The sequence below is a fragment of the Rhinichthys klamathensis genome, unplaced genomic scaffold, assembly GCF_029890125.1.
Source record: "Rhinichthys klamathensis goyatoka isolate OS25496 unplaced genomic scaffold, OSU_Roscu_1.1 h1tg000406l_1, whole genome shotgun sequence".
NCBI lineage: Eukaryota > Metazoa > Chordata > Actinopteri > Cypriniformes > Leuciscidae > Rhinichthys > Rhinichthys klamathensis.
The window spans coordinates 175322-202523 of NW_026606907.1; the positions used below are offsets into that span (position 1 = coordinate 175322).

Genomic DNA, 27202 nt, shown 5'->3' on the forward strand with positions numbered 1-27202 from the left:
TGAACGTTAAGAAAACTTTCCATGGGAACCAAAACCATAACCTTAAGGGAACATTCCCGCAACCAAAAACTAACATTCCCAGAACGTTCTGGGAACCATAAATTGTTAGCTGGGTTGTCTTCTCAGGTGTGAATCAGAGCATTCACGCCCCCACGCATATTGCCTTTCCAAACAAAAAGTGTCTTACAAAATATAAATCAATGTATTGTTTTATGTGAATGATTAGGAGGGTGATTTTCAGATCATTTTAAAGCAAAAACTCTAGGCGACAACATCCATTAGTCAAAAGTCTTGTGGACACATATTTAGTATGTGTTTTGTGGCATTATTTCAGAAACTTTAAGTTTTATTTTTTTCAATAACCATGCATAAACAATATTGTCTCAAAAATACAAACATGTACATACATGTTGCTCCCATATTATGGTAGCCCTGTTTGTGGTGAATAGAGTGTAATGACAACTTTGCCAGTAATATGTTTATAAGCAACTGAAAAAAGCAGAAATGTCAGGGCATGTCAAAACATCTCAAGGACCCCAAAAACACCTCAGACCCCAGAGGGTTAAGATCACTTGGATTAATTGTTGGTCAAATGTATTCAAATGATAAACAACAGATACAAATTAGAAAGTTTAATGTTCATAACATTATGAAAACAATTGCTATTGCTTTACAAGAAAGGTAAATAAAGATTAAACTTAAAAATAGTTAAAACATTACGTTGTAATTTTAAATCTTGTAATACGTCAACAGAAAATATTCTTAAATTTTTGAAAACCAACAGTAGAAAAGCCAAAAACTATAGTATAAACCATCTGGCTGTATTATCCTTTAGATAACAATGATTACAGCAATATTAAGATGACAGATATAATAAATGTAAAAAGATTTTCAGCAAATGTAAAAAAAAAAAGATTATTTATGAATAAATGATTAATGAGTTATAAAGTAATTATATTCATTCATTCATTCATTCATTCATTCCATTTATATGACCTTATAAATGTAATGAATGAATGAATGAATGAATTATTAATAAACATCATCAGGGAGTGCTGTCATTTATGTCCTCTAATTCAATTATAAAATAAACTTCTCTTTTGGATTCAACCTTGTTTACTTCTTCACAGCAGAAGTGGGCAAAAAGTTGATGAATGTATCATTGCAGACAGAATGCACTGGTTTTTATTCGGCAATAAGTGTTGACACGGTCAGCACATTTCACTGATTCTCCTTCGCAGTCACACACACTTGCTTGAATGGTGCTTTCCTGATCCAACCCACCCTGATCAATAACTTTCAGGACAACATTGTAGTCACCCCGCTCCAATGCAGTCTTTGGTGTCAGAAAGACACCCGTTGCTAAAATGGGCACATTATAATAGTTAGACATGTATACCAAGATAGCCAGATATTTTAATGTGTAACGTATGAAAAATAAGATTAATTTCTCTTTAAAACATTAGTAATTGCTCACATGTGCCATTCATCGAGGTGGACCAATTTTTACGGGTTTCTCCGTGGGTCTCAACTCTAAAAGGACCAGCGAAAGGGGGTCCATCTTTGTCCGATATAGAGAGAAGCACTGGGGCTGAACCACGACTGCACGTTCGTATATTCCTTTCATTGATGACAGGAGCGTTGTCATTTACATCCTCCAATTCAATAACCAGGGTTCCTGTGCCAGTTGCTGGAGCGTCACCTGCACACAAGCACAGACATCAGAAAAAGGCCAGCAAGAATTATCCTCTTAAAAAGAAACACAAATTACCATCATTATCCAACGCCAAAATGATAGCTCTGTATTTGCCATATTTGACTAAGGGAGATTCTCTATCCATGAGGCTCTTGACTTTAATAACTCCAGTGTCTGGAGCAACACTCAGCCAGCCGGCAGGATCACTGCCAATCTTATACCTGGAAGGAACCAAACAGGTTAAAAGAAATGTTCAGCAAGAACAACTTAAGTCTGGCCTGGAAGTTTAAAAACATTTGAAGTTAGAAGGATATACAGGCATGCTATGATTTGAATTCTGCGTATGAAGATTTGACATTGGAAGGGATTTAGGCCTTAATAGGTAGATAGTTGCTAAGGTGGTTCTCAGTGGTTAATATTGCAAGTGAGGCTGTTTGACAAAAAAAATCATTAAAAGTCCATCATTGGAAGACTGTGTGATTTTTATTGTTCTACGAGATCTGAATCTCTAGAGAAATCAGTCAGAATTTTAAAATTGAATAAAACTTTAGTGGTTTGATTGTCTTTGAGGGGATAAAATGATTTTCAACATTTCTTACGTTATCTTCTGTGCTTTTGCAGTGTCTGGATCAATGGCTTTATAAGTAACCAATTCACTATCAACTGGTGAATCTTCAGGTTTGAAGATAACCCTCTCCTTTGGATTAAACTCCGGAGGCTCATTCACGTATTCTACATTCACCGTGACTGTGGCAGTGGAAGTGGCCAAAGAACCGACGAATGGATCATCGTTCTCAACAATCACAGACAGAATGAATTGCTTGTTCTTCTCAAAGTCCAGGGGCTGAATGGAAAATAAAGTGTATTTTACTAAAGGAACATGATCACAACAAATTGCCTGTACAAACACAAGCAACACACAGTACCTTTACAGTGGTGATGATGCCCTCTAGCTGGCTGGGTCCAGTACTGACACTGAAAACCCCAGTATTGTCACTGCTAATAATCTTATATTTGGTTGACCAGGAAGGAGATCCCTCTTCATCTCCATCAGTAACTGTAAGTCTGGCCACTTCAGCTCCTACTTTATTCTCTGGGACAGATACAGTGTGCTAAAACAAAGATGAATGGTGTAAATAAGTATTAATAAAGTATTAAAATGCTTATAACGTTCTGAATGTATTAATATATATTACCGTGGTTTGCACAAACTGAGGTGCGTTATCATTGCTGTCAGTCACAGTAATAACAGCTGTGCCGGTGGATCCATAACCTCTTCCTTCCAGGTCAGTCGCCGTAATTAACACAGTATATCTGGACCATTTCTGAAAGAGAAGATGTTTTCAGGTGAGTTTGTTTACATGAAATATTCTTCGCCAATGCGAGATCCATTCATCATTTCTCACCTCTTTGTCGAAGCCTAAAGCATTCACACGAATTCCTCCGGTAACAGAGTTGATTATAAACAGATCTGGTTTTGGCAATTCCGGATCTTGCTTGACGATTGCGTAACTGACTATACCATTGTAAGTGTCTGGATCATCTGCATCAGTGGCTGTGACTGTCATAAACTCATGACCTTCAGTGAGAGAAGAATAAAGACTGATTCGGTGGAAAAACTGAAGAGGCATTTGAAAGAAAAAAAAAACATTTAATTGAGAAACTGCATCATACACCTACCTATAACAGAAGCTTCAGAAACATTTCCATTGAATGGATTTTGTGTAAAAACAGGCTTATTATCATTTTGGTCCAGCACATTTACAATAATTTCCATTGGACTTTCCCTGATATTCACATCAACTCCAGAAGCATAAGCCATAAGCTAAAGACAGGAGAAGACAGGCATATTAAGAGACAAATATCTGAGGTTGTTTGAAAACACAAATAAATTAGATTTGTATTTTTATTCCATGTCTGTAATCTTTGACACGTATATTTGCAAGTGTAGTTATGACTTAATTTTTAGTTAAAATACAAATTACAAGTATAAGTATGATAAGTAAATTGTGTGTCAAGCTATTTCACAGGGCCTTTTATCTGATTCTTTATACTTTTATTTTAGCTTTCAAAGTATTAAGTACGAGCAGACAATCCAATGCTGAAATGCACTAAAAATCATCTTACTCTGTATGAAGCTTTTTTTTCTCTGTCGAGTGGGCGAGTCACAAACAGATTCCCTGTTAATCTGTCTATAGTGAAAGTCCCCTTAGGATCCAGATCCGCTCCTTCACCTGTGATCTTGTATTGCATCGTAACTTCCTTAGAATAGTCCGACTTTATCTAAATACAGAAAGAAATAATAGAACAAAGTCAAAAACAGACAAACCTCTCTCGATCATTTCATTTTGAACTTTCCCTTCATGACTTTCTCTCACCTGGACCAGTTTCTCTGGGAAAGGACCTCTGCTATTCTCAGGTACATTGAATGGAGGAATAACCCAACCTCTCTTTGCTCTCTTCAGACCCGTTGAAGGCTTTGGAAACATCAGAACCAGATCGTCAGAGGGAGATTCCATCTGAAAATGTCAGTAAAAAACAATGAGCACGAAATATTTTTGTTGACAATAAAATGTTTACTACAGCTATTGAGTTTTAAAATCTGTCTGGGGAAAAACAGCTAATATAACATTTTTGGGGTCACTATTCAATAAACCAGTTTAAGTCGATTCGAGACCTCTTCGCTTCATCGCCGGCTGTACATTATTCCCTTTTAATAATAATAATAATAATAATAATAATAAGGAGGAGGAGCGACGCGACAGCGAAGGATGAGAGAGGACCAGGCCTGGACTATTTTACATTATGTTTTATTTATGTGTGTAATATAAAACATTTTGCTAATCATAGGTTTTAGGCTTTAGCATTGCATAAATGAAACAAATCGGAAGACTTATTGTATTTACGACTTATTGTGTGTTTACGACTTATTGTGTGTTTGAGACCAATGAGAGAGAGCTGTGACAAATTAGTTTCATCAGCAGGGATTGGAAATGCCATGTGTTTAACACAGGCCTTCAATATTTAGTCCTAAACATGTACAGACATTGATCATTGAATATGTCAATTTAAAGTAGCACACTTAAACACTGAAGTGTCCAATAGAGGTCAGGCTTGTACTGTACTCTTGTAGGAACTTGTTTGTACCTGTGGAGAGGAGATGTTCATGACCGTGTTCATGTGATGGTCCTCATGATGATGATGGACTCGCTCAACTCTGACAGAGACCGTGTGCTTCTTTCCACTGGAGTCCCAAGCGTCCACAGAAAACACCTTGTGGCCTTCATGAAGAGTCACTTGTCTCTTCAGTGTTACAGTCCCATCCGTGTCCACATCAAAACACCTGTCAGCGGACTGGAAGAGCGTTCTTGTTCTTCCATCGCATGCATTAAAAATTACTGTCAGAAAAAGAGATTCACACAATAAAGCATCTTGTCACGTATGTAAACCTGGAGTGGGGAACAAGACGCTGTGTCAGTAGCAGATGCTATGGGAACACCCTCCAGGTGTGATGATGATCTGAAATAGTGTTGCCAAAAGTACCAGTACGTCAACTATATGATTAGTCAATGAATCAGTGTTACCATGTTGATACTTAATCTAAAACATTTCAAACACCAGCCTCTCTGTAATACCGTATACCGGGTCAATCCAGTACCCACTGATAGAACATGATATCAGCTACATTGTTTATATAGGGAGCGCTCTTTGCTCAGTTTCTGTGTATAACTTTTGCCCTACTACATCATGCCAGAGATGGTGATAAAGTCAGAGGTAGTGGAGTTAGCAGAGGTGGAAAGAGTAATAAAATATTCTACTCAAGTAAAAGTACTACTACTTCAATGAAATTTTACTTAAAGCTATGGTATACGATTTTGAAAATCGGTCGAGAAAGCCTGAATTTTTAAAAAACTCATCCCGCCCCTCCACACACACACCCCTCCCCTCTGTGCTACCTGATCCCTCCCACCGGGAAACGAACTGAACTACGTCACTCAGTCAAGCTGTGATCACTGGTAGTAAACATCGGAACTGAGATGTAATGTCAGTTCATGTAATGTTCAATCTAATGACCTCGCTAATGACACATATGTAAAATTGCCTTTAGACACTTGAACTTAGTTGCTTCATCAACAATTCAATGTCACGTTTGAGTTCACGTCAACGCAAGATTAGCAACACATGAAATGTTCTAAACTCCCCACCACCATTAGTATAATACTACTAGTATTGCTAAGGTTTTCAGTAATTGTTATTGCAGCACACAGCGCATCTTGTTCAAATTTCGATCGGCTCGAACTGAAACCCGCTAACTTAGGCCAAATGAAATATATTCAAGGACTTCAAGAAATATAATTACTTTGACCCGTGATAGGCGATGCTAAACGCCTAACATTCCAATGCCGACCGGCAGCATGAGCAAGTTGTCAAACTGATAAAAAGATATTTTTGTAACACGTCCATAAAAGTATAAATAAATGTTTACCTGCTCAACAAAAAGTCAGCCGTGTCAGCGTCGGTCTTCAGTCCCAGATCTTCCTGAAGCTTCCTCCAACGGTCAATGGTGGACCCTATATTTATATCCTACTCAAAGTTCGGCGTTCTTCACATTTTTTTTTATCTCTGCTCGTTCCTCTAATGACTTTCTCTTTCGTCCTTACTTTACTGTAGGGGCAAGCAGGGGACACATGCTGCTGTCTTTTTTTTTATCCATTGCTGATATGCTACTTAACTAGCTATCATAGACTGTCAGCTGCTTGCTCGCGCAATTTCATGACGCAGGAGGGGTGCGGGTGGGTGGAGACGCGAGCGTCAGGCGGAGTTTCAGTGGAGCTGGTGATTGGATGAGAGCAGTTGACCAATGTAAGCTGTCCGGCCGGACAGCTTACATTGGTCAACTTCTCTGCGGCTGTACAGCCAATAGAGTGAATGGATTTTTTTCATTCTTTTTTCTATTCATATTGTTAGGATTGTACTATATAACCATAACCAGCATCTAAACGAGGATATTAATAATGAACAATCTTTTAAATCGTATATCCTAGCTTTAAGTACAAGTAAAAGTACCGGTCTAAAAATCTACTCAAGTAAAAGTAAAAAGTAGCTCATTTAAAATTTACTCAGAGTAAAAGTTACTGAGTTACTTTTTTAACAGCGGGTGGGGGAATCCCCCGTGTAGGGTTGTATTAATGGTATGAGATTTTCACAGTAGAAAATATCACGGTTTACAGTATTAATCAATTATTAAAGGTGCTATATGTATTTTTTAGCGGCCTCTATCTGTGATGTTTCAGATTGCAACCAATTTTTACAAGAGCGCTCGTGCTCGAACACAAGAGCGAACACTCATGGTACCGGCCACACTGAGACTTTCAACACACCGGAGAAAGGATCACACAACATGCTGGAAACTCATGTAAACTCCCACTGCAACGTTACAATAATAGGCTACTTTTATCAGCTTGACGTTGAACTAATGCTCCATGCTCGTACCATGATAACGTTACATTTGTGGTGTTATCTAGCATAAGGCATTTCACTAACCATTCGTGTATCTTTCACAATCAGCAAAGTCAACATAGGTGAATGTATAATATGATAACGAAAACGGTTAGTGAACTAGACTGAACAATATCAGTGTAACAGTAAGATCGTAGGAAGTAAAATTACTGTACTGAACGTGTCGGAAATGTGTATTATAAACAATATGATAGTGGGATGAGTGACGTTAGACAGTAGATCTAGTACATAAAATAAAAGTTACATCCTAAAGCACTTGCTATCCTGGAACAGTCTTTTGTATTCATTTCATGTCTCATGTATGTTGTAGTTTACCTTGCTATTTCATTATAGTTTAACATTATTTCAGCATATCTGAAAACTTGTAATTTATCACAATAAAAATAGCGGAGGTCTCTCCATAATTCAAACGCTCTGCCGATGTTGATCCGTGTTTTCGTCCTAAGTCGATTTGATTCACGTTTGGCCTGACGAGCTTCAGCAGATACATTTTTGTTTTGTTTTGTTTTTTATATTTATGTGGAGTTTGTGTTGGAGTGTGTGTTGTGCTGGAGGCAGGAGTGTTTGGTGTTATCAGACTCCATGTCGTCAGCTGCAGTGCCGTCGCATAGACTGCATATAAAAAGGAGAGCGGCTCGGTAGCGCGCATGCACGTCACATCCGATGGCTTTCGCAGTAAATCCGACCCGGAGACTTCACATAGAAATAGGAATACCGGCCTTCAGAGGTAATAGCAAAACCCGACAAGTGGATCATTGTAATGTGTGATTACAACCCCTTCACACACAGGCAATAAAAAAAGGATTCATTTTAGAAGAAAAGTTACATATAGTACCTTTAAATAAATAAACAGTATTATTAAATTATGGTTATTATTATTATTATCATTAGTTAAAATGACAGTTAAATTAATGAAAACAGAGGTTTTTTGGTTGAACAAATGCTTTTACTATAACAAACTTGAAACCATTTGTTTGTTTTGTTTATTAAAATTTCAATAAAACATGTCTAATCATTTAAATTCAATAATTGATAATGAATTAGATTAACAACTTATTTTTAACATTATTAATTTATTAAAATGTTTAAGAATAATATAGTCCTATGAAATGTATTTTATTCAGAAAATGAATGTTTCTTTTTATGATTTAATCCAAATATATTATCAAAAACGGTGGTAATCAAATGTAAATTTAAACTTTGTGTCTTTTTATTTTTTGGGGAAGCGCTGCAAAAACAGATTTACTAAATTAAACCATGGACAAAATATATATATATTCCTTTAAATAATGTTTAAATAAAATGTATTATTGTTGTTATTATTATTTTTAGAAGTTCGTTCTATTGTATGCCCAGAATTTCTCCTTAGTAAAATCGAACAAAACACAGGCGGATAATTCACTTCTTGAATTAGAAAAAGTTGTGGAGTGATAGCGTGTCCTTTTGAGGCATGACTCAGCTGGAGGGTGTCCTTTATAGCATCAGCTACTGAAGTGCGTTTATTTATGGCATACATCACTTATTAATGATACACAACACTTAAACTTAACTTGAGTGAGTCCCTTAATTTTGACTCTGATGAAAGCAAATTTAGTGGATGCAGAGCATGTATAAAATTTGAAGTTAAAGAAATATTTAGTCAAATACTAAAAATATTTAAACTCCAAACATTCAGTCGCTTCAAGGTTTTATTTAAAGATAACACAGCTTACCTCTTCCTAGTCTTTTTCCTTGGTGAAGGTCATCTCTGTGCACTTTAAAAACCAGCAACTCCGACTCAAAGCCTGGTGTACATGAAGACTCCTCCGCAAATCCACATACAAACACCTAATTTGAAACATATTAAATCCCTTTATGTAATATATACACTTGATATTTCCCATTTTCCAATTGCTTGTAAGCATCAGTCAATACTGACACCACTTTTTAAAAGTAAATCTTTTTTTTTCCTTTTTAAAGCCACAGTCTGCTTAACCGACCAGTTTATCTCAAGTCTCCAAATTTTCTGAAACCACAAAAATACTTCACAGACGTCTTAAAAATATGAATAACACCTTTTCACTTTATTGACCTTAGTTATTACCTTTGCTAGTGTTTTGAAAGAATGAGTTGATTTGAGACATTTATGACGCATTTTGGTAGTTCCCATGAAGACTCCTCCGCAAATCCACATAAAAATACCTTATTTGAAACATTTTAAATCCCTTTATGTAATATATACACTTGATATTTCCAGGCTTAGGCCCAGAGAATGTGTAGTTGGCATATTCTAGTTATGGAGACGATTCTTCCATCATTAGCATCCCTGTGGAATTAGCTGTTGTGCCAACTAGTTAGGTGTTGGAAAAAGTGAACTAACTATTGAGAAATGTGTCCTAGCAACTGTTAAAAATAAAAAATAAAATTTTTAAAAGCTGGTCCACAAATACTTCGGTTTCGCTGACTATGTGAAAAGTTTTGACAGGGTCAGTTCACTTTTTACCAATACATTATTAGCAATCTAAAACAACTATTACATGCTGGAGATAAATTCAAATAAGAAACCTAAAATAAATCAATAACATTAGATTAAAAATGGTGTTTATTTTCACATATGAGTATACTCTTGTCCCAGTGGAACCTAATTTACAGACCAAGTGTGAATAACTACAAGCATATTACCCTGTTTGCACTCAGTTTGCAATTGTAAAGCAAACCTTTTTACAAAACACTAAATAAACACACTTAGACATATAGCGTTAGACAGATATAGCATTCAAAACTAACAGGTCTTGTGTTTTATTTGGAAAACACTGCCATTCAAAATACCAAAATCTATAATACATATTTTCAATTAGATTTTCATGTTTTTAGATTGAAAGAACAAGGGGGAATATGGCGTTATAAGGCAAAATGTTCAGTTTAAATATTACCTTTTTTTAATGACTTCTATATAACAAAAGGAAAAAGAGGTAACAAACAGAAGTATGTTAGTTTTTTTTTTATGTCTGTGTGGGGGGGTGGGGGGTTGATCAACCCCTGCAACATACAAGTGACTGAAATTTCTCATTTCAAAAACTATGTCTAATCACTGATAATATAAAAACTACACAGCGGCAACAGCAACAGTTTAGCGTTTTATTTCTCCTGATTCACTCCTGATTTGAAGTATATAAAATCCTACCTTGCAAAGGAAAATAACAACTGCCAATCGGACAGTTTTCATTGTCTCTCAGAAGTCCTTCAGGGATTCCTTTCTTGTTGGTTTTTAAGATTGTGCAGCTATTTCATAGCTTGAGTTCCCCAAAATGCATGCAGATGGGGAGTTTGTTACCTTTATAGGGGAGTTTTCCTAAGGGTGTGGCATATGGAGTGATGCAATGTGGCAGGAAAAAAATATATATAACTTGACTGGAACCAATGAGGTGTACGACTTGATTTTAAGACAAAAGCTGAGATAAAACGCACCAATAAAGCAATAACCATGGAGAGAATATCAAACTCCCCATCTGCATGCATTTTGGGGAACTCAAGCAATGAAATAGGAGCACAATCTGAAAGAAAGAGTACATGACATTGTCTTTTCTCCTTCCTTATCTCTGAATCCCCCTTTCCCCGATTCAAGCCACTAAAAGTTCACTAAGAAGGGCTACATACCACATATTATGTATCTTTTAAATCTATTGTTTTTTTTTTCTTTTTATGTTTGGTATCATTTTAGATGTCTCAGTGCAATTGGTAAAATGGTCTTAAAGCTCCAGTCGGCAAGTCTGGCAGATTGAGTGGATTTAGGAAAATTTTGAATGTTTACAACTCTCATGCCCCTCCCCCACTATCAACGGATACCCTCCCACCGTGTCCGAGTTCATGCTCGTCAGTGCGTGTGCACCAGATTTTCAGTGAACGCGCCCGTCTCATCAGCATCCATCAACGCCATGGAGTATTTGGAGGTATGCTGTCCTGGCTAATCTACCGATAGATTGCAATTGCTAACGTCATTTATACTCTAAATGAGCTTGATTGATACTTGATTTTCCGCCATCACTCGTTACTGCGCGAACTTCCGCGAACTTCAGGCGTGTGCATGTAATTGTAGCGTGCGTGAGGGGCGGCGTGTGCCCGATCTGTGATTGACAGTCAGGTCTCACACCCCCCTACGCTGTGTAGCGACACTGACGGGTATCCGGCCAAAGGTTCGGAATTAGCAAATCCTGGTCAGTGGATTAAAATTACTGGAAGCTAATTTAATCAACCACAATCAACTCTACCCTTCTTTTTGGCTGTGACACAAAGAAGTGTTGTTCGGACTTGATTGAGTCACTGACTACAATTCGCACACACGGCAGTTCTCTCTAATGATTAAGTCAAAGAAGACTTTGTTTACCACCAAAAGACATTTGACCAAGAGCCCCGCTTTGGCAAGATCACGCGGAGAGCGCCCCGAGGGTTTCCTACGAAGATGACAAGACGAGCATTGTCAATTTAAATCCGCACACACAGGATTCCCCGGAGAAAACGCTGACTGAACAATCACATCCACGCATACCCGCACACAAACGACCTTCCTGTATGCATGCATATCTAATTAGTTTTGTCTTATTCTATAGATGCAATTTGAACTGTTCTGTAACTTCGAACCTTAAGTTTATTTCTAAAGAAAGATTCTATAACTCTCCCTCTTGCAAGGTCATAAAACTTTATAACTCCCAAAAGGAATTCCAAGGGAAAATCACGGCTCCCACTTGAATTCTGATGAAGAAAGAGGAATAGACTCTGCAATCTTATATTGTCTATAAGTATAACCACTTAAGAAATGCATAAACATGAATTTGATATTTCCTAGGTCATGGTAGCAGGTATTATGGCTTTATAGTCGTGTGAAGAAACTTTAAAATGCTTGTAATTCTGCATATGAATGTAACTATGTTCTTCTACTTTTACCTGCCATGTCTGGTAGCTGTTTGACCGTCTTGTTTTGACTGAACCAGTCATACATAGGATATTACTGTAAAATCTATTGTCCGGTTTGTACAATCTTTCTGGGTAGGAATGACAAAATGTTATACCATCATAAATGATCCTGACAAGACAAAGAGGAATCTTCCGCGGGCACTTTTCTCCCAGCTGATTGGTGCCTTCATGCCAGAAGGGGCGTGAACCTAAGTGTCCTTAAAGAGACGCGCCGAGCTTCCATTCTCCCCTTCTTCTGAAAACGCTTCTGAAAGCTTCCTGAAAACTCTCTGCCTAAACTCCCTGGCTCTTCCTGCTCTTCGTGGCTTCATCATGTGACTCCTCGTGCATCTGGACCTCGCCTTAGTGTGATGATCCATCGTTTCTCTTTTTGTTTTCTTCAAGTTTATTTTATCTTTTTCGAAGTCTCCTCTGTTCATGTCTTCTCGCGAAGAAAATGAACACAGCCAGACTGGCAAGCTTCACCTACAAGGACATTCAAACACGCCGCGCTCGCTGGACGAACCCGAACGCTCGGCATCCACATGACAGAGATACACGCACACGCCCTTTTCAGATCAGTCACACCCAAGAGCTGTACCTGTGCAAGTATCCGTTTTACTATGCTTATTTAAGATCTGTTGATTCTTGGTGTCTAAAAAGGTTCTGTCTGTGATGAATTTTGCCAAACTAGAAGATCTCTCATCTTCTTACTCTCTCTCTCTCTCTCTCTCTCTCTCTCTCTCTCTCTCTCTCTCTCTCTCTCTCTCTCTCTCTCTCTCTCTCTCTCCTGTTTGTTATTCGTCTGTCTCGTTAGTTTTACTGTTTAACTGTACATACATGTATCCTGTGTTCAAATGTAGAATTCTGTATCCGTAGTTTCAATTATTAAAACCATATTCTTGATTGATCCTGAAGTGCTCATTTACCAGTCAATGAAATGCGATCCTATAGCTACAAAAGCTTTATCGTTGACTACGTTGGGTAGTCTAATTTTATAAACACCTGAAAATTAATGTTCACGGCCGGAACATTGAGATTTCTTGGAGTTTATAAAAAGGGATAACGTTGTTGAATTAATTGATGGGTTAATCTTACAGCCGTTTGCTGGACAAACCGATTGTTTGATAGCCAATTGATTCCCTTAAAGTTATCTCATATAATCGATCTGTAATGAGACCATTGATATATGAATGAGGAATTATAATTCGTTATGATTGATCATTCATATATACAATCGATCTATTTTCAATTTCGATAATTTAACTGTAATATGCAATATATTAATCATATTCATGATTAATTATTGAAATTCCCTATGCATAATTTGAGCTAATTAAGGCACATCTCAATGTGGCTACAGCTGATTGGACATGATGAACCGGGAGCTGTGGATTTTTGCAAAACAAATAACACGCTCCAGGTGGAGTTAGAAGCTCGGGTTTTTTTCTAAAACCACTTTATTTATGTTGTTCTGTCAGATTATAGTGTCGATTTCACTGAATATGATCAAAAAAATGTTGCCGACGGCAGCTTTAATGTCATTGCAGTCATTGGTATTATGAGAAAGATTGAAAACTTAGGAGAATCCTGTTCTCCTCTTTGGTTGTGTCTCTTCAAGATATCCGATAATCCTCTCCTCTCCCCCGAAACCAAGTGTTACCCCCTGGGGAACATGAGTAGTTTGTACAAACCTTTTGTTCTGGTCTGTGTATATAAGGGTGATTGGCAGAGCAATCTTGGGAACCTGTAAGCAGAAAACCCCCATGCAGTGCTGAGTCAGTGTCTTACACTCGAAACACACTCACACACAACTGTGTGTCTCTGCCAGGTACATTTCTTACACTCTTCGAGTCATCTTTGAGCAATTGATGTTATATGTAGCCTATTTTTTATTTCTGAATTGGCTTTTAATTGCGTAACTGGCATGATATGTTTTTACCAGACCATTAAAATGTTATATTTGATTTATTCTGTATGATTCTGAAATTATTATTTTTCTAGTATAGATTAATTTGGAGTCTGGTGTCACCTCAAATCTCTGTCGAGTATAGATCAAACAGAAGGCACTAATGAACGGAGCATGAAGCACAACATAAAGGAGACCTTCTGATTTCTGACTATCACTGTTACAAGTGAAGCTTCCGCACCACCTCCTTCACACCACCAGAGGGAGATATCACCCGAATACTGACCGCTTCTCATTTGGACTTCATCTCCCATAGGCCCTCATTCCTGGGACTGTTTACACACACACCTGCAGTTCATTATACACACACCATTTAAGCACGCTACTTACACAGTGTCAGTGCGAAGTCTTTTTTGCCCCGGTGAACATTTCTGAGCGTTGATTCCTGTTTAAAGTATTTTTCCTGTATTTGACTTGGACTGTTTTTTGAACTCTGTTTGTTTGCTGCCTGCCCTGAACTCTGCCTGTCTTCTGGACTCTGCTTTGTTTGCTGTGTGCTAGTGATGGCAAAATGAGGCTTCCTAAACCACTGAGACCTCGCAGCCCATTGCTTCACCCAAAGGTTCATTACTCAAAGCTTCATTCAGCATTGCTCACTAGTGACACCTAGCTACTGTGCAAAGAAGTAACAGACAAATTAGTTCATTCTTAACCAATGACCTGAGCAGACTTATGACATCCGTCTGTCAGAATTTCCTTGTGCAGAGACAACTGTCACACACACAGTTAATTAATTATTCATAAATTGTTTGGATAGTGACAGTATGCCACTGTGTTGAGTGCAGTGCTTATGGTGGAGGGAGTGTAATAAAGTAAACTGCACAGAATAGTCTGGGGTGGGAAAAGTTAAGAATAGTTTCTGGTGTGTTTTGTGCAGTGAACTGTTACTAGATTTAGTGCAATGTTGTGCTTATGGGACTGGGGATATAGAGGAGCAAACTGCAACACTGCAGTTTGGGGTGGGTGAAGGAAGGATTACAATAGATTTTTATTGAGAAACAAAAAATGTTTCAAGTGTGTTGGGGTTTAGATGATTCCTCTTTTTGGACAAAACCTCTCCAGCCTTGGAAAAGATCATTTCACAAGGAACAGAGGATGCAGGGGAACATACAAATGTCAGTGCCAGTTGGTATAAATGAGGATACTGATGCTTCTGTTGAGCCCAGACAGGGGAGGATCTCATCTTTACCAGGAAAAGGGAAAAAAGGAGTCGCAAAAAGCAAACAAATCCAAAAGGGCAATCCAAAACACAAAGGCAGTCCAGTCCAGATCCAAAAATCCACAGCAATCCAAATAATGTTTTCTAATTAATATAACAAGATTATAATTTAGCTACTATAATTATTAATAACAATATACTATACGTATTCTAACCTGATATAATGTAATAATATACAGCCCGAACACATATATGACACAATAACGACACTGCCAATGAGAGTTCTCTAACTCTCTGACTCTACTACAACTGCTTCTACTACTCCTGCAACACCCAGAAGGTGGCGCGAGTTTCGAACCCCCTTTATCCGGAAGCGACACTCAGACCGAACCGATGTTTTCACACAAACCGAGGCCTCGTTTGCATTAGTCACGTGATTTTCACGTTAACACAAGCCTCGGCACACAGATTTTTTTCTCGACACAAGCTCCGACGCCTCGGTTCAAATGTCACATAACTGCTGCCTGCCCTGAACTCTGCCTGTCTTTTGGACTCTGTTTGTTTGCTACCTGGCCTGAACTCAGCCTATTCCTGTTAATGCTGTTGCAACTGTATATTTTACTGCTTGCAAATTTGACTATCAATAAACTGTAGATGGATCCTCACTCCGCTGAGGCCTCATTACTGAAGACTTCGCCACACAGTGATCCAGCAGCCATTATGCAACTGTCATCAGAATTATCCGCACAAGCCAATCAGCTCGCCATACACCAACATCCATCACCTGACGTCACTAACAGAGGGGCTCATCAGGACACAACAGGGCCTTCGGTTAGCCCCAACCGAAACCGCATCAGCTCCGATTGCCGCCCCAGTGGACTCCATAACCACTCCTACCTCATCTGTAAACCCACGATTAGCCTTTCCCGAGAAATGTAATGGAAATCCAGCAAAGTCTAAGGGATTTCTATTGCAGTGCTCTCTCTTTGTTAATCAACAGCCTACTTTGTATCCTACAGACTCAAGCAGAATTGTATTCGTGTGTTTGCTGTTGAGTGGAAAGGCTCTCGACTGGGCCACCACTCTGTGGAGAGAGGATGGTTCAATCTTACCCTCCTTCACTATCTTTCTGCAATGCTTCAGAGAGGTCTTCGAACATCCTGCGGGAGGGTCTGAGTGCGGGGGATCAGCTACTCGCTCTGTCACAGAGGAGAAACACAGCAGCAGAATATGCATTGACTTTTCGCACACTCACACACCCAAACTGAGTGGATAGAGGACACATTAAAAGTCCTGTTCAGAAAAGGCCTGTGTCACGAGCTTCAAGCTGAATTAGCCTGTCGTGACGAGGGAAGAACGCTGAACAAATTCATTGAACTGACAATTCAGATCGATAATCTGATCCGATCGCGATGTCCTACTCGTCCACACTTCTCCAATGCACAAGCCGCTGTCTCTTATCCAGAACCTATGCAACTCGGTTACACTCATCTAACCCCCGAAGAATGAGAATGACGAATGCAGCAGCACTTATCCATGTACTGTGGTAAAGCCGGTCACCACAAGTCAGCATGTCCAATCCGACCAGCTCTGTATACCTCCAAATCAGTTAGTCCACAAACTGAAATGATTCATTCCCTCGTCCTTTATTAAAATACCTGTGGACCTCTCTTTCAAGGGCAAGACAATATCTACTTCTGCTCCGTTAGACTCTGGGGCAGCCAGTCATTTCATATCTATTGCATTTGCACAACAACATAAACTCTGTGCAATTTTTATTTGGCAGTGAAGGCGCAAGATGGTCGCCCCATAGAAGGAAGTGTCGAACACATCACGGAGGAGGTCTACATGCAAGTAGGAATACTCCACAAAGAAATCATGAGATTCTATGTCATTCACTCACCTAACAATCGGTCATTCTCAGGTTACCGTGGTTACGCAGACTCAACCCGCACATCTCCTGGAAAAGAAGGACAAATTGTTCAATGGGACCCAAATTGTCATGACCAATGTTTGAGTCAAGTCTCCCCAATACCAGTACACTCCATTAATGTCACAGAATTGAACACCGACATCCCGATCTACCGGTAGAATATTCAGATCTGACCATTGCTTTCAGCCGAACCAAAGCATCTAACCTACCTCCTTCACAGGTCCAGTGACTGCTCAATTGATTTATTACCTGGGGCAACTCCTCCCAAATGCAGAATTTTCCCTCCGTCTCAACCCGAATCCAATGCCATGAAGACCTATATAGAGGAGAAACTAGCTAAAGGTTTCATCAGACCCTCAACATCACCCGCTACCTCCGGATTTTTCTTCGTAAAGAAAAAAGATGGTAGTCTCCGACCCTGCATTGACTATCGTGGTCTCAACGACCTTACCGTCAAATTCCGATACCCCATTACCCTTGGTACTCACGGCCCTCGAACAACTCAAACAGGCTAAATACTTCACCAAATTAGATCTACGCAACACATACAATCTCATCCACATAAAGGATGGTGATGAATAGAAAACTGACTTCTCTACCTCTACAGGCCACTATGAGTACTTGGTCATGCCGTTCAAATTGGCTAACAGTCCTTTCGTGTTCCAATCATTCATTAATGACGTTTTCCGAGACATGCTCAATCGCTGGGTCGTGGTATACATTGATGACATCTTGATTTACTCCAATTCTCTCAATGAACACATCGAGCATGTAAGATCCGTTCTCCAACGTCTGATTCAGTGCCAACTCTATGCCACAGCTGAGAAATGTGAGTTTCATCAGACCTCTACATAATTTCTGGGATACATCATCAGAATCGTTTCTGGTGGTCCACGATGTCTGCTGACACCATCCAATTCGTCAATAATTGTAATGTATGTAAAACCTCCAAAACTCCATGTTAGCAATTACCTGCTGGTCTTCTTCAACCCCTACCCATCCCTCAACGTCCCTGGTCACATACCGCAATTGACTTTGTTACCAATCTTTCCAAGTCTCAAGGCAACACCACCATCCTCACTGTCATAGATCGCTTTTCCAAATCATGTCGACTCATTCCCCTGCCCAAACTTCCTACCGCTTTTGAGACAGCCGAGACACTCTGTAATTATGTCTTCCGCTTCTATGGTCTGCCTGAAGACACCGTATCGGAACGGGGTCCACAGTTCACTTCAAGAGTATGGAGCGCTTTCTTCAAACATCTCAACATAAATGTCAGTCTCCTTTCCGGGTACCATCCACAATCTAACGGCCAGACTGAACGCATGAATCAAGAACTTACACACGCTTCCTATGAGCTTACTGTCAACAGAACCAGACCGACTGGAGTAAATATCTAATGTGGGCCGAGTATGCACAGAATTCACTTCAGAAGCCTGCTACAGGTTTGACCCCTTCCAAGTGCGTCCTGGGCTATCAACTTCCCTTATTTTCCTGGTCTGGCGAACCTTCCAACCTTCCCTCTGTTACTCTGAGTGGCTACAGCACTGGGAAGAAACTTGGAACCATGCGCACCCATTTACAACATGCTGTGAGGAGACAGGAACAACAAGCTAATCGTCATCGCCGTCCCAGTCATGAATATGCCCCGGGTCAATCGGTTTGGTTTTCCACAAGAGATCTTCGTCTCAAACTTCCATGCTGAAAACCCAATCCCAGGTTTGTTGATGTAAAAACATAAAAAAATTGCCCCAGTTTAATTTCATTTAGACCTAATAATTATCGTATTTCTCCCACTTTCCATGTTTCGCTTCTGAAACCCGCTGATAGTCCGAGAGGAAAGTTGGAGGAGGAAGCGGAGACCCACAACCCCCAAACCATTCAGGTTGACGGCGAGGAGGCGTACCAGGTTCGAGAACTACTCGATTCCATGCGCCGGGGCAGTAAACTACAGTACCTGGTGGACTGAGAGGGGTGCGATCCTGGGTCAATGCGGAGGACATCCTCGACCCCATCCTCATGGAGGAATTTCACAGGACGCATCCGGAGAGACCGGCCCCTCGACAACGTGGGGGGGGGGGGGGGGGGGGGGGGGGCTCTGTTACAAGTGATGCTTCTCATTTGGACTTCATCTCCCATAGGCCCTCATTCCTGGGACTGATTACACACAGACCTGCAGTTCATTATACACACACACTACTTAAGCTACTTACACAGTGTCAGTGCGAAGTCTTGTGAACATTTTTGAGCGTTGATTCCTGTTTACAGTATTTTACCCGTATTTGACTTGGACTGTTTTTCATACTGTTTGTTTGCTGCCTGCCCTGACCTTTGCCTGCCTTCTGGACTCTGCTTTGTTTGCTGCCTGCCCTCATCTTTGCTTGCCTTCTGGACTCTGTTTGTTTGCTGCCTACCCTGATCTCTGCCTATTCCTGTTAATGCGGTTGCAACTTTATCTTTTACCGCTTGTGAATTTGACTATCAATAAACTGCAGATGAATCCTCACTCTGCTGACGCCTCATTACAATCACTGACTTAGCAAGTTGCAGCTCGCGACTTTTAAAAAAAAAAAGTACACCTTTTGTTACGAGTAAGAATAGAGCGGACACTTAAGGGTAAAATAGTTCAACCCGGTCACACTAAATGAGTCTCTTAAGCACACATTGTGTTTATCGTGCAATTTATACGGGAGAATGAGTTTTTACGTGCATATGATACGCATGGGTAGGTTTAGTAGTGGTGTGGCCTACGTATACGTTTGGGTAGGATTGGTGGTGTGGGGTGCGTGTGTATTACATGCAATAAAGTGCACATAACATATGCACGCGAAAACTGCGTATCATATGCATGTAAAAACTAATTTTCGCGTATAAATTCCACTATAAATATGCTATAGACACACATTTCCCTTTCAAGGGAACTTCAAGCTGCGTCAAACTGCGTCATGAAGCACGTATGGAATCAGCCCAATGGAGAGATGAAACGTCATAGGCGGGTGACGTCATCGACCAGGAAACTATAAAGCACCCCAAAAACACAAGCGCATTAGCTTCTGTGCTTTCAGTCGCGCTACATGTGAATCTGTCCCTGTGTGATATTGTCTGTCTTTACATACCCTGCACCACACAAACAATTTATCTATATATTGAGAGATATGGCGGACGAACAACAGTTTAAGAAGTGTGTTCCTCCCTGCTCGCGTTATCTAACGGGCGGGGATACACATGATCTTTGCGTTGTTTGTTTGGGAGTGCAGCATGCCCAGTCAGCTCTCGAGGGGGCTGACTGTGAGCATTGCGAGCGTCTGCCGTTAAGGACGCTTCGCTCCCGCCGGGCGCTCTTTGAGGAGAGCGGTTCGATGCGCGCTCCCCGCGGTTCGGGTCCCGCTTCTGCCGAGGCAGAGCGGCGGCGCTTATCGTGGGGATCGCAGATGGATCTCTCAGTGGGGGTTGAGACGGGCTCTGCCTTATCTCTCCCTTCACCTGTGAGATCCAGTGCCTCATTCCCGGGTTCGGAAGCACGCGCTGCGGTTTCTTCCGCTCGGGCTGAGGCACCAATACTGCAGCTATCCAGTTCTGAGGAGCTGGATGTTGTTAGTGTTGAGGAAGATGTGGAGGATTCGCCACCCCACACTCCCGAGAGTGATGAGCTTATGGAGGTTTTAACAAAAGCTGTTGAAAAACTCAATATTGAATGGCCAGTGACTAGACAGGAGTCTGTTTCTAAATCAAAGTTGGATGAGAGATTTTTGACGTCACGTGTGCAGCTTCCACGCCGGTGCCTGCCGTTTTTCCACGATCTCCACACCGAGGTGTCGAAATCGTGGAGAAAACCGGTGTCATATAGAGTGTTTAGTCCCCAGACTTCGACATATGCAAATATTATGGGAGCTAAGGCTCATGGTTATGGTGCTTTGCCTCGTGTGGAAGAGACGCTTGCGAGCCATCTCTCCCCCGATGCAGCATCATCTTTTAAGGCACCGGCATTACCCACCAAGCCTTTAAGAAACACCTCGGCTTTGGTGGGTAAAGCGTATTCGGCAGCAGGTCAGGCTGCGTCATGCCTGCATACTATGTCAATCTTGCAGGCATACCAGGCTGATCTGCTAAGGGACGTGGGTGAGAGTGAGGAGGTCAGTACTGACGTAGTTCGCGAACTGCGTCAGGCTGCTGATTTATCCCTGCGTGCCACCAGAGAATCGGCCAAGCTAGTGGGTCGTTCTATGGCAGCTCTGGTGGCCGCAGAAAGACATTTATGGTTAAATCAAAACAATATTAAATAGAAAGAAAAGGCTTTTCTTTTAGATGCTCCTCTCTCTCCCCTGGGTTTGTTTGGTGATGCTGTAAAGTCAGTTATCGACAAATTCCAGGAAGAGAAGAAACAAACTGCAGCTTTTAAAAAGTTTCTTCCCCTGAAAGTTCACGTCCCTGGGGCTGCTGGGCGGGAGCAGCCCCGGCCGTCTACGAGCTCATCACATAGAGCGCAGCAGAGGCAGAGTGTCGCGTCTCGTGCTCCCCCTGCTGGACAGTGGGCTCAGCCGCGACACTCTCAGCCGAAGCCTTCTAGCAATAGAACTGATCTGAGGACAGTTATATTGGCTAAGAAGGCTTCGGCTAAGAAGAAGTCCTGACGCCAAGGCGTTCAGGATACTGAGGGTGGTCCCCACCGAGGCGGAAAGGTGTTCACCTCTTTTTACGGTGCCCATTCCTCCTCGGTGCCCTCAGGGGCTCGTTCTGCCAACCCCGCCTTCATGCCGGGGCACAGACGGTCCCAGCGAGCGCTTTCCCGAGGGACGCTCGCTCCCTCTGAGGAGGGTCTCAGAGCGGTCAAACCAGTTGTTCCCTGCCGGTGCGCCGTTACAGGGCGCTGCGTTTGCTGCTCAAGTTACACCAGAGGCCAGTCTCGAGAGACTGGTACCTTTAGTAGAATTTTTGGCAGAGTGGAAAAGCCTTCCAAAAATATCTCATTGGGTCCTGCAGACAGTAGAAAAGGGTTATGCTATCCAGTTCAGGTGTCGTCCACCAAAATTCAGAGGGGTTCTGCACACAGTGGTGGGCCCCGAGCAGGCTCTGGTATTGGAACAAGAGGTGAAAACGCTCCTTCAAAAGGAGGCTATAGAACGGGTTCCTCCTCCCAGTTTTTTGACGATGAAATATCGGCTGTAATAACCTGACTCCAAACTGAGTCAGGTTATTACAGCCGATATTTCATCGTTCCAAAGAAGGATGAGGGGTTGCGTCCAATTTTAGACCTGCGCCTATTGAATCGCTCGGTAGGGAAGCTAAAATTCAAGATGCTCACTATCAAGCAGATCGTGTCTCAAATCAGATCCGAGGACTGGTTTGTCACGATAGATCTGAAGGACGCGTACTTCCACATTTCCATCCTTCCACAACACAGGAAGTTCCTGAGGTTCGCCTTCGGGGGCGAGGCGTACCAGTACAGGGTTCTTCCGTTTGGCCTAGCTTTATCTCCCCGCATGGATGCAGCACTAGTGCCTCTGAGGCTTCAGGGCATTTGTATTCTCAATTACATCGACGATTGGTTGATTTTAGCTCAGACGGAGCAGATGGCGATTCGGCATCGAGATGTCGTCCTCGCTCATATCAGAAAGTTGGGGTTGAGGCTGAACGCAAAGAAAAGTGTATTATCTCCTTCCCAGAAGACCACTTTTCTGGGTGTCGTTTGGGATTCGGTCTCGACTCTCTCCGGTCCCGCATCGCTTCGATTCTCTCAGCTGTGAAACAAGTAAAGCTAGGCCAGCTACTCACTGTGAAGCAGTTTCAGAGACTGTTGGGTCTGATGGCAGCAGCGTCCAACGTTATACCTTGCGGCCTGTTGTACATGAGACCGCTACAGTGGTGGCTCAGGACCAAGGGATTCTCCCCGAGGGGAAATCCGCTCCGCATGTTCAAAGTCACGCGGTGCTGCCTTCGTGCTCTGGTCATGTGGAGAGAAACTTGGTTCCTATCCAAAGGTCCTGTGCTGGGGGTTCTTCGTCGTCGCATAACGCTAACGACGGATGCTTCCCTCACAGGGTGGGGGGCGGTAATGAGTGGTCGCCCAGCCCAAGGTCTGTGGCAGGATCATCATCTATCGTGGCATATAAATTGTCTAGAGATGTTGGCTGTGTTTCAGGCTCTGAAATACTTCCTAACAGACCTGAGAGGCCATCATGTGTTAGTTCAATCAGACAACACGTCGGTGGTCTCTTATATAAATCATCAGGGGGGCCTGCGGTCTCGCCGGCTTTACAAGTTGGCCCGTCAGATCCTCCTGTGGTCCCAAGGTAAGCTACTATCTCTGAGAGCAATGTATCTTCCTGGGTATTTGAATGTGGTAGCAGACTCCCTGTCGAGGCAGGGGCCGAGGCCAGGGGAATGGAGACTCCACTCCGAGGTGGTGGAGCTCCTTTGGTTGAGTTTCGGTCGCGCCGAGGTGGACCTATTCGCTTCCAAGGAGACCACGCATTGTCATCGGTGGTTCTCCATCAGTCATCCAGCCCCCCTGGGGTTGGATGCTATGGTGCAGCCGTGGCCGAGGTCACGTCTGTACGCCTTTCCCCCGATTGCTCTGTTACCAGGAGTTCTGGAGAGGGTCCGCCGGGACGGGGTCAGCCTACTACTAGTAGCCCCGTTCTGGCCGGCCCGAGTATGGTTTGCGGACCTGATTTCTCTCCTGGACGGTTCTCCTCTGGAGCTCCCGGTCAGGAGGGATCTACTCTCCCAGGCGGGCGGCACGATACTTCACCCCCGCCCAGAATTGTGGAAACTGTGGGCTTGGCCTCTGAGGGGGCCCAGCTCATAGACTCCGGTCTCTCAACCGAGGTTGTTGAGACCATTCTTAACTCCAAAGCTCCATCCACGAGGAAGCTTTATGCCTTGAAGTGGAAACTTTTCACTTCTTGGTGTGGAGAACACCTGCAGGACCCAGTTAACTGCCCAGTGGGTGCAGTGCTGGAATTCCTGCAGGAGCGCTTCTCCACAGGGTTATCCCCCTCCACACTAAAGGTGTATGTGGCGGCACTAGCTGCTTACCACGTCCCTTTCAGTGGAGTTTCTCTTGGGAGACACCTGCTTATAACCCGTTTCCTCCGTGGCACTTTGAGGCTGAGGCCAGCAGTTCGTACGAGGGTGCCGACTTGGGATCTGGCCATTGTATTAGAAGGTCTTTCCCTAGCTCCTTTTGAACCTATCGAAGAAGTACCCGAGAAGTTTCTCACTTTTAAGACTATCTTTTTACTTGCTATCTCTTCACTAAAAAGAATCGGAGATTTGCAGGCTCTGTCGGTTTCACCCTCGTGCCTGGAATTCTCGCCTGGCATGGTTAAAGCTTTTCTGCATCCTAGACCAGGGTACGTTCCTAAGGTCCCTACTAATGTCGTTAGACCTACGGTTCTGCAGGCTTTCTGTCCTCCTCCATTTATGTCATCGGACCAGGAGAAACTTAATTTACTCTGCCCTGTTAGGGCATTAGATGCTTATGTCCACAGAGCTGCCCTGTGGAGGAAATCAGAACAACTTTTTGTATGTTTCGGGCCACCCAGGAAAGGGTGTCCGGCGTCCAAACAGAGAATGAGCAAGTGGGTGGTCGAGGCTATCTCACTTGCTTATGAGTCGGCTGGCCAGCCTTTACCTTTGGCTGTTCGAGCTCACTCTACCAGGAGTATGGCTGCTTCAAAAGCTCTATTGTCGGGGGTTTCCCTGAGTGATGTTTGTGATGCGGCTGGACGGTCTTCACCGCATACTTTTATTAAGTTCTATGACCTAGACTTAAGCTCTACCCCTGGGGCACAGGTGCTCTCGTCCTCTGTGCGCTAGTTCTCACATGGCGGTCATTTGGTCCTATGGCGACGTGGGTATTCGCGTTCCCGCAGCGTTTGACGCAGCTCGAAGTTCCCTTGAAAGGGAACGTCTCGGTTACGTATGTAACCCTAGTTCCCTGATAGGGAACGAGACGCTGCGTCGCTCCGCCATACTCCCGGCACTCCCGTTAGCGCTTCCTTCAAGCCTATCAGAAGCTAATGCGCTTGTGTTTTTGGGGTGCTTTATAGTTTCCTGGTCGATGACGTCACCCGCCTATGACGTTTCATCTCTCCATTGGGCTGATTCCATACGTGCTTCATGACGCACAACGCAGGGGCGTTCCCGCAGCGTTTGACGCAACGTCTCGTTCCCTATCAGGGAACTAGGGTTACATACGTAACCGAGACGTTTTATGAACGCTGCATCCTCTGACTATTTTAGACCTGGCTAGTTTTTGTCCGTGAGCGCACATTCGCGACGTGCAGTCTCAAAGATACCGGGTCCCTTAATGAAAGAAAAATAGAAACGATGGGATACCCAAAATGTACAAACATCTAAATTAAATCGTAATCAATATTTATGATTATAATCATTTGAAAGCATAGAGCTAAAGTAATATTGAAAATAAATTTGAATACATTAAGTGAACTTCACTGAAGCGCTGAAAAGACATAGGCTACCAACCCGAACTCACGGCAATTCGTACAAATTTTACAAGTTGCCAAATTCGTAGGAATTCGTACGAATGACCCACCCCAGACCCTAAACGTACACAACACGTGGGTTTAGACAAATCATACGAATTCGTACAAATTAGCCACCTTTTAATCACTCGTACGACTTGTTCGTGAGATAGTGTTGGACATGCACACATTATACCTTCGCCCACACCGTTGGATTCTGGGCCTTTACAGAGGTCTATGGTTTATCTTAAGAAAGCTGCATCTGTTAGCATTTTCAATAACCTCAAGGGCAGTTTCTGGGCTCACATATTAGTAATCCAGAAACCTGGTGAAAAAAGTGATAGGAAACACACACACAGTGTTTTTAAAAGTTTTCTTTTTACAGTATTTTAGTAATGGGACAAATAAAGAATTAAGTAAAACTGTAAAATGTTAAAATAGGCTACACAATATACTGTTATGTGGCTACACAAAAATACTGGTCAAAACAGCAATTACGTTTTTTTTTATTGCTAACAAGCATTATTCAATACTAAAGTACTTTTTCATATATTTATTCTCAACTTTTTTTGGATTGCTAACATGCATTGGTCTTTTAAAAAAAAAAAAGAAATTTCATTGCTTTCACACAAAATGCATTCAATGACCACTTCCATAAACTCTTTTGTCATTCATACTCCACCCGTATTTATTTCATATGGAATTTTGACTCACAGTATTTTTGTCAATAATAATATTGGCAACAGAGAACGTGCTCTAGTACTTAAGAACGACCTTATGATTAAATCTGGAAATAAAGCAAAATAACAGAGAAAAAGTCCTCAGATGCCATATCTAGCATTAAAGGTGTAGTCTGTAAGAATGACAGCTAGTGGTCGAAATAGGTACTGCAGTTCAAATTCAAAACATCAGAGATCGTTGTTCCTCCTCCTCAGACTCAGGCCAGATTGAGGACACGCAACAGGAATGAGCGCAATTGACAACGAAAGCCGAGGAGACTTAACAGCAAGTTAATGAGTTGATTTATCTGCGTTTTAATATGCTCTCGTTCATAGAGATTCTTAGATGATAGCGAGGCTTTTTATGTTGGGTAGAATCTTAAATCTCTGACCCAATCTGTTTGCGGTGTTTCCTGCTAACTGGCGTCCCGGGATGTCGAAACAATGTAACAACTGCTTTTAAAATAACGCTTTTAATGCTACATAAAGAATTAAGGTACCAGAGACTTTCTCCTTTCAATGAGCCATGTGTATTACACCACAAATAACCATACAGTCAGTAAACATACAACATACATAGTCATTCAGTTGCAAGGGAAACATCAAAATAGTTCAGGCTTTTATAGTAGCGTCTTTGGCTACCAAGAGCTCAGTCCTAAGAGTTATAGGAGCAAGATGAAACAGTACTTAAATGCAATGTTGATGAGGCCGAGTTTCCAAGTGGCTGTCGGTAATGTGAACGAACTGTAGCTTGTGAAATGAACAATAGATGACAGAGGTGTTGTTGG

The 27202-nt window shown here is 41.9% G+C and overlaps 1 protein-coding gene across 1 annotated transcript in view; it reads right to left on the minus strand.

Annotated features, from left to right (window-relative positions):
* LOC130070433 (cadherin-1-like) overlaps positions 1–10529 on the minus strand; it is a 46004-nt gene extending 35475 nt beyond the window's left edge. Inside the window, exons 1-8 of the mRNA XM_056234822.1 lie at positions 10380–10529; positions 8929–9043; positions 4844–5094; positions 4075–4215; positions 3824–3979; positions 3377–3521; positions 3103–3275; positions 2909–3021 (exon numbers count right to left, since the gene is read on the minus strand). Coding sequence (XP_056090797.1) covers positions 2909–3021; positions 3103–3275; positions 3377–3521; positions 3824–3979; positions 4075–4215; positions 4844–5094; positions 8929–9043; positions 10380–10421 — 1136 coding nt within the window. The 5' untranslated portion in view covers positions 10422–10529. The remainder of the gene's footprint in view (positions 1–2908; positions 3022–3102; positions 3276–3376; positions 3522–3823; positions 3980–4074; positions 4216–4843; positions 5095–8928; positions 9044–10379) is intronic.
* Positions 10530–27202: the final 16673 nt, after the last annotated feature.